General features: G+C 26.9%; 1 protein-coding gene across 1 annotated transcript; it reads right to left on the bottom strand.

Annotated features, from left to right (window-relative positions):
* Window positions 1–3081: 3081 nt before the first annotated feature.
* On the bottom strand, window positions 3082–5958 carry Ero1L (endoplasmic reticulum oxidoreductin-1-like protein). The gene is made up of 8 exons (XM_017900837.1): window positions 5632–5958; window positions 5254–5457; window positions 4966–5123; window positions 4687–4872; window positions 4563–4609; window positions 4127–4475; window positions 3764–4057; window positions 3082–3655 (listed from the first exon to the last, which is right to left on the bottom strand). Exons 1-8 carry the CDS (start codon window positions 5755–5757, stop codon window positions 3604–3606), a joined length of 1416 nt encoding a protein of 471 aa, XP_017756326.1. The 5' UTR covers window positions 5758–5958; the 3' UTR covers window positions 3082–3603.
* Between the last annotated feature and the right edge of the window lie 2073 nt (window positions 5959–8031).

An 8031-nucleotide genomic window follows, 5' to 3' on the forward strand; every position in this document is an offset into this window, starting at 1 on the left:
ATATATATATATATACACGTATAATTACAACGCGAACGTTGATGAAGAATTTCCTTCGTGTGAAAAATCACAGAGCTCCTTCGGAGACTACAATGAACTTACGATACCTCATATACCTAGCATAATGCCCCTGTACTGGCCCGGCAATATTATGCTGGAATATGGGAATCGCGGAAGTCAGCGCGCGAAAGCTGTACGGTCGTTGTGGAGAAATTACCATCTCGAAGTCCAAATGATGTTCGTTTCGAGGCGCACTATCAATAAACGGAGCATAATACTTTCAATTTCCCGTCTTAAAGGTCTTACACTCTGCTTACCGATAGCACGACACGCGATTTTGTTCTCATCGATACGATCACACGAAACGTCGATCGCCCTTATCACTGTTCCGTTTTCAAAATTCCTCGAGGCCGTAAATTCAATGAAAAGACACCGAGACGATCTTAGAAGGATCCGCAATGCTAATCAACGTACAAGATTTTTGAAGCGGTCATTTTGACGCACGTTTCATCGACTGAGCCCTACAAGGCGTATCTGCCTCCCACAAGACGGCTGACCAAAGTGTCTGATGACAGTTCACGATACGAAGTATTTGTTTACATCGCATAAGAATACCCTAGACATAATACAGTCCGATAAAGGGTATAAATGACAGGATAAACAGCAGAGCTCGATATTCTTTGTTACTTTATTCAACCTTATACCCTTTACAAATATCGCTCAAAAAATTAATCGACACGACATCCTTATAGATTAAAATTCTACGTGGTTCTGTGTACGGGCTTCAACATACCTAATTTCCGTCGAATAAGAATTTTTTCTTTTTGAAATGAATCTTATTAATAGATAAGAATTCGAATACGATTTTTTTCATTATTAACCTATATGTCGCATCATGATACAAAACGTTTTAACGAGTTGACGGTCGCGATTCGAAGATAACGATTCTGTAAATGTTATTTATTACAACGCAAACGTAAGGATAAGAAAAAATAAATTTGATCAAATATACTGAACTATCGAGATATGTATTATCGTAAAACACCTGACTTATTTCTTGAGATCACCGCCAGGGTGGCCGAGTTTGTGATGCGTTTGATGGATTCGGATAGCGGACACCTAAAACGTTTGTTATCCGAGAACATTATCGACGCGAAGTGTTGATATTACATCGCACTTTGCGTACCAATCTTCGCTTAGGGCTTGAAAATAACATAACTTGATAATCGCAATAAGAAGGAACGACAAATTACAAAATTCTCGTTGTTGGAAAAAAATGATTTATTGAAAAAGAATTTAAAGATATACAGATAGAACGATTAACATTAACAATAAAAATCAACTCCAAGCGAGTTTAATCGTTAGGCCATGAATGAAGATACAAGAATGGAATGTTCGATTAGACAAGGAGTAAAAATAATTTACGATGCACAAAATATTAATAATATTGCAATTTTTATTATATTCGAAACTCATTATTATATGTAGTAGAGCTGCCATTGGAATAAAAAGTATTATATTTTCTGGGAAATAAACAGGATACATTAAGATTTTCCTATCTCTGATTACAAGTAAATTAATGAGAATTACATATACAACACCGACTTATATTCACGTATGAAATACGCATTTTTTATGATGTTATCAAACTTTCCATGATATACTTTCCATGTACTACAGTAGAATTTTAAGCTATTTCTACAATATACGATCTATTCAAATAGATTGCTTGGTTAGATGTAAATATTATCAAGACGTACTTTTCATTTATTATATAGTGCATAACTTCATGTAATTTTAACGTAATATCAAGCCAATCGATTTATCTAAGTAAATCATATAAATTCTACATAATTATCAATACTTTCACTCTTATTAAAAATGTGATTGAAATATACATTTACTATTGTTTTGTATATTTAATTTGGAAAATGAAATGAACATCATCATTTTATCATTTATAAGTAGAATAAATGATTGGGCAATAATAAATTAGATTTATGCATATATACAATAACATTAAATATTTATAAATTATTACGAATTAGTATATATGGAAATACTAATTCGATATACTGGTGTTTTCTCTTTGTATGTAAATTTATCGGAAAATAATGTGAGACCTTTTATTATCTTTATTATAGCAGCAATATAAAAACATGCAATATAAAATTTTTCAAAAAACGTACTCGTCACTATACAAAATTGGTTCATCTTGGACGACTTTTGTAATACATATCTTATTGAACATAATGCGCTACAATCTACTTTTCTTAGAATCGTCTTAATCAACGTTATTTATTATAGATAAAATAGTATACTAGTAGTTATGCTAGTAAGAGTTTTTATTTAAGTAAAAATAAACTTAAAAGACAAGCTATAATTTTTAAAGTCCGATATATTTGTAAATGTAGAAGTAAAAAACAATAAGGTCCTTTAAAAACTGAAATTGTATATATGCTATTTCAAAACTGGTAAAAGGATTCTTTCTATAGACAAAATATTTATCACAGATAGAGTTTAAATTATTATTAAAATCGCAATAAAATAACATTGTGCAATCATATACTTGACTTGACATTTTATTTTTCTTTATAATTTGATCAGTATTACATATCACTGAATGATAATTTCCCCTCGATAATATTAATGTAATTCTTGTTAGAAATAAAAACTATAAAAAAATCACGCACTATATATATATACATATATATATCAAATTTTTTATTGCGACTTTATGTCGTATTTTAAGAATGAATGACATTTTCTAATAATTTATAACTGATATAAATCAGTTTATTTTATAAACTTACTATCCTTAATATAATTAAGGATTATGTAAATGAATTTCTGTGATGTATTTTACTGTAGTAACTAACTCTTCAAAATTAAGTAAAATTAAGATATTAAAAGAATCTTCTACAAATATCAGCCAAAAAAAAATCAATTTCTTTCTTTTTGCATTTTTTTAAAATTTATACGTTCAAAAATATATGTGCACAGCTGTTCGTAAAATTAACAAAGTTATAGATGCACAAACATGAACAGATCAAGTTACGCATTGTTTGTGTTACGTTGAATGATATGATATTTCAAATTCTAAGTTATCGACTGACTTTTAATTTTTACTGAATGTTAAGCAGATGTACCTTCATCGCTGGAACTGCGGATATTAAGATCTGATGTGTTTTTATATTTTAAATTTGAAATGAAAAAATTAGCAGGAGAGAATAGGCATTTAAAATTCACAGTTTCGACATTCTTTTAAGTGAAAAAGTTTTTTTTTTCCACAGCACGAACCATAACTGTATCCCTATCAATCAAAATGCATTTTGATTTTTTTGTTTCCGATAAGCAGAAAAGCCGCTACCATATCAGTTATCCGAACCCGTTTTTTGAACCTACATGTGTATATCGTTATATAATTCCTACAATTTTCACTATTTCATATTGAAAAAAAATTGAAAAATTAGCTAGAAATATGAACAAATAAGGTAATGAAAACCTTATGTTAAATGATCTTAAGATTTTTTTGAAAAAAATGTTCAAAAATGCCCTTTTTTCTGACCTGGATTTGTAGAAGACCTCCTAATCAGTATTGTGCTATCTCAGCATATGCCTAAAGTTGTCCAGTTCAAAGATGCTTTCTGATAATCTGCAAAATTTAAAAAAAGGAAGAGAATTATATTTTTGGTTAATAATTTCTTCCATCATATATTCTTCATCGTATAATTATGTTTAAATGTAAAACAGTAATACTTGCCTCCCAAAAGCATTTATAAGTGCAACAATTTCACTTCTTTCTAAAAAGAATTTTTTCCTATCAAAGTTATTTAACATTGATTCCCATTTATCAAATTTCCCTGAGAATAGAATTTTAAGTGCTGTACCCAAACCATGTGTTTGAAGTTTTCCCCATAATTTACATTTATCGCAACCCACACAGTCCATGATACGAGATATATTTCTAAAGTGTTGCCGAAATTGTTCTTTTAACAACTGAGCCTCAACTCCACCAGTAAACATAGTGCTTTCATTGAAATGATCAGGAAACGATCTAAAATAAATTTATCTTAAATAAACTATCTACAAGTATTGGATATCACAAATATAAAATTAAACTTACCTAATAACACTTAAAATATCATTCATTGCCAAACGAGTGTCATTATCTTGTGCTTTATTACCAGTATAATATTCTTCTTTTTCTAAATATGGTGCAGCTTTTGCTAAAGCTCTCAATTCCAGTAAATAAATAAAATATAAATTTTTTAACCAATTTGGGCCTTCATCTCTTGTTTCCTCTGGTGAAAATCTTTTTTGAAACTCTTGCAAATTAGGGCCCCACCTGCCACCAGATATTAACCCTAAATCTTCCTTTGATGATAATAAATATTTTGAACACAAATGAATATTAATACTAGCATGAAGACCTGATATAACACGATAGAAAGCTCTCTTTTCTAAACACATTCCTGCAATAATTATAATATATTACAATAAAATTAATTTGTAATTTAAAACATATTACTAACATGCTATTACAATAAAATTATGCTTACCATTTATTTTTGAAGATTGAATAAAGTTATGTGGGGAATTTTCAGGTCTGAAATTAAATGCATATATAAAACGCAATAGTTTTTAATATCCATTTCAAACTTAATTATCAATACAAGTATATACCTGAAACAATTTTCCAAATAAATACTGCGCCATATTCTATGTGCACTGGGTCCTTTATATCCTGTATATCTTTCAGGATTTAACAAAAGATCCACATATTCTCCTGGATCAGATTCTTTTACACAAAAATTATCTTGAGCATCATCATATTGCTGCCATAATTCAAAATCTTTATAGTTTTCTGAACTAAACAAATTATAATAAAATAGATTTGAAATTAAGCATTAAATGTTCATAAATGTCTTCATATATGGATTTGCTAGAAATATACTTGTTTACCTAATTGTTGTATTTAAGTAACTAAGTTCTCTATTATGATCTTTAGCATTATATAAACAATCATTATAATGTGCTGTAGCTTTATATTTATCTACAGGACTTTCATTAAAATGAATGTTCCTTAACATATCTCCTTTCAAACCATCTGGAATATCCTCCTATAGGAATAATGACATGTATATAAATTTCAGTGATTTTAAAATTACTTATATTTGTTACATCATGTTTATATATGACAATATTATGACATCTTTATGTATTAATCAAATTAATATATAAAACACTTACATCCTGACAAGGTTGTACATGGCAATATCTCATAGCACATTTACTATCATCAGTCCAGAAAGGGCATTCTTGCTTTAAATTTACTTTATAAAAGCGAAAATAATCTCTGACTAGAAGACTCTGAAGTCTGGGATAAATTTTAATATTATTAAAGTAATCCACTGTATCCACATTGCAACTGCAGTCATCAATCGAACCCTTCAACTAGATTTTTGTAAATATAATTTAATTACTTGGAATTATAAAAGAATATTATATTATAAGCTAATACATGAACATGTATATAATTAATAGTGAAAAAATTGACATACTTTTAAGGGTTATGTCTATTTCTTTTATGAAAAAATTTGAATAACGCGAGAACAATGAAAATAATACCTTACAAAAGCATTGATCATCCTTCTGATTGTTCGTTCCGAAATAATTAGAATGTACAATAGAAGGTAAAAGCACTGTAAGTATTATTAATATGCTGAACATGTTTTCACTGGGTTCACTTCTCATAATTAAATTCACTGGTATACTCCTCAATTACGTTTCGGTACTGATACTAAATTATTATCGCGCGTCACTGCGATACAATGTATTTCCCACTTTCAATAACATCGATTAGACTACGTGCCACGAGAAACGTAAATCTTTCTTCCAAAAGTAAATTTTACTGACACTTTCATCGTATTGTCTATTGATTAATCTTCATTCATAAAAAATACATAAATCTATTTATATTTACACAACTATTATATTTTTTGCTTTATTTTATTTTTAAATAAAATCAAAATAACGGTGTTACGTATAGCTGGAATGTTTTATAGCATTTATAACAGACGACTTATAATCTTAACGACGTGACTAGAATCACGCTATTATCAACGTATATTTTTCGTTAAGTTATTACTTTAATTATTATAATACATGTGTAACTACGTATTATATAATGTTCTGTAATAATTTAAAAAATAAAAGTAGTAATACGAAAAGGAAAATTAAAGAAATATTGTTGTATAACAAATAAATTTTATAGTGAGATATAATACATATGCAAATTTTTAATTTCTGCTTTGTAGATCATTTTTCAATTTATTTAATTATTTTTTCATAATAGCAATTATATCTATGATTTTAAAATATCCAACTTACTTCTAGACGCGGAAAAATATTAAAATAACTTCATTTCTACGTTTATATAGATAATTGCATCTATTTCCCTCTTTTCTCTTGCTTTTATTTAAATTTAATTCCACGTGTACTTATAATATTTGTTATTCATTGTAAACGATAAAAATAGAATATTATAATAAATTATTAAGTCGAAAGATAAGTTTAATATATCAAAAATATACAAAGTATTTGATTAAAATATAAGTTTTCCATTTCTTTGACATAATTGTGTTTTTATAACAAAAGATATATCGTTATAAATTTTTTTAAATGTAAACTACAATTTTTTAATTATGAGATCAAATATGAGGATTATATAATGTAATACTAATAGTCAATTAAAGATAATCGAAATAGAAAACATATATAAGAAATATACATTACTAAATGTAAATATCTAATTTGTTCTACATACTTTACAATTATTCATATCTAATCATATTTAAATAAGTCACAAAGTAAATCATGAACATATACAGTCAAATTAATTTTTTTAATTTTATACGGAATTTAAATAAGTGTATTTGAAAATTTTGTCATTTGGAATACATGACTTTCGAATAAAATTTATACTTTGGTAAATGGTATCTTCAAACAAATTTATGTTTGAATATACATATTTTTATTACTGAATTGCATTAGTAGTGTCAATATAATAAAAATATAAAGAGAAAATTCGTCTTTGATTCAATATCTTTTGATAATAAAAATTTGTAAATAGCCGCCACAAGATTTATAAATAAAATATCAATAATATTTTATGTAGTAAAAGAGCATAAAATGATTTCGTATGAAAGAGCAAATATGAATTTTACATATAATTACTATTCCTTTAATATATACACGAGCGCGCGCGCGCGCGCGTGTGTGTGTGTGTGTGTGTGTGTGTGTGTGTTGTGCATGCGGTTTGTATATATATGTATATATTTTATATATATATTATATATATCTCTATTCTCTAGTCTATTTCATATATATTATATTATATATATATATATATATAATATATATATGAAATAGACATAAAATACATTTTACCGTCAAAATAATCTTACAAAGATATATATTAATGTTCAAACCAATTTTTATAATTAATCGTTTCACAATACTGTTTGTACTCATTGGCGTAGACGCACTGTGGTATAGGACATGTCAAAACTTCATGTGAAGGTGCTGATGGTTAGTTGTCATTAAATAATCAAAATTATATTTAAAATCAATTTATGTTGAAAAATAAGTTTGAAAAACATTTCTTAAATTTTTCATATGTATAAGATGTTTTGTTATATTGTTTCATTTTCAATAATAATATATAAATCTTGTTAACCTATACAATGTTTTCAATTGTCAAAGAACATTTTGAAATTTACCGTGCATGAATATCCATGAAGTTCTATATTAAAAATATTTGAAAATATTTTCATAATATTATTATTATTATTATCTATTAACAATTAAGTTAGATATAGTTAGAGTTTTTAACAATTAGATACTAATTTTTTGTTGATTCAATAATTATACTTTTTTTCTTAATAAAACTGTTTTTGCAAATGGTATTATTTTATATCTGCTAATTCTTATATTGTCTTATATATTATAATTGTAAATAAAACTTAA

This window comes from Eufriesea mexicana, unplaced genomic scaffold, assembly GCF_001483705.2.
Source record: "Eufriesea mexicana isolate 0111107269 unplaced genomic scaffold, ASM148370v2 scaffold1358, whole genome shotgun sequence".
NCBI classification, from domain to species: Eukaryota; Metazoa; Arthropoda; class Insecta; order Hymenoptera; family Apidae; genus Eufriesea; species Eufriesea mexicana.

Bases quoted from the DNA above. Each gene is read 5' to 3' on its own strand.
- Ero1L (XM_017900837.1), bottom strand. From the start codon at position 5,757: ATGAGAAGTGAACCCAGTGAAAACATGTTCAGCATATTAATAATACTT. The intron at 4,873-4,965 runs GTAAACAAGTAT...TAATTTGTTTAG, and splicing joins TACTTAAATACAACAATTAG to TTCAGAAAACTATAAAGATT. The intron at 4,058-4,126 runs GTAAGTTTAATT...AATTTATTTTAG, and splicing joins GATATTTTAAGTGTTATTAG to ATCGTTTCCTGATCATTTCA.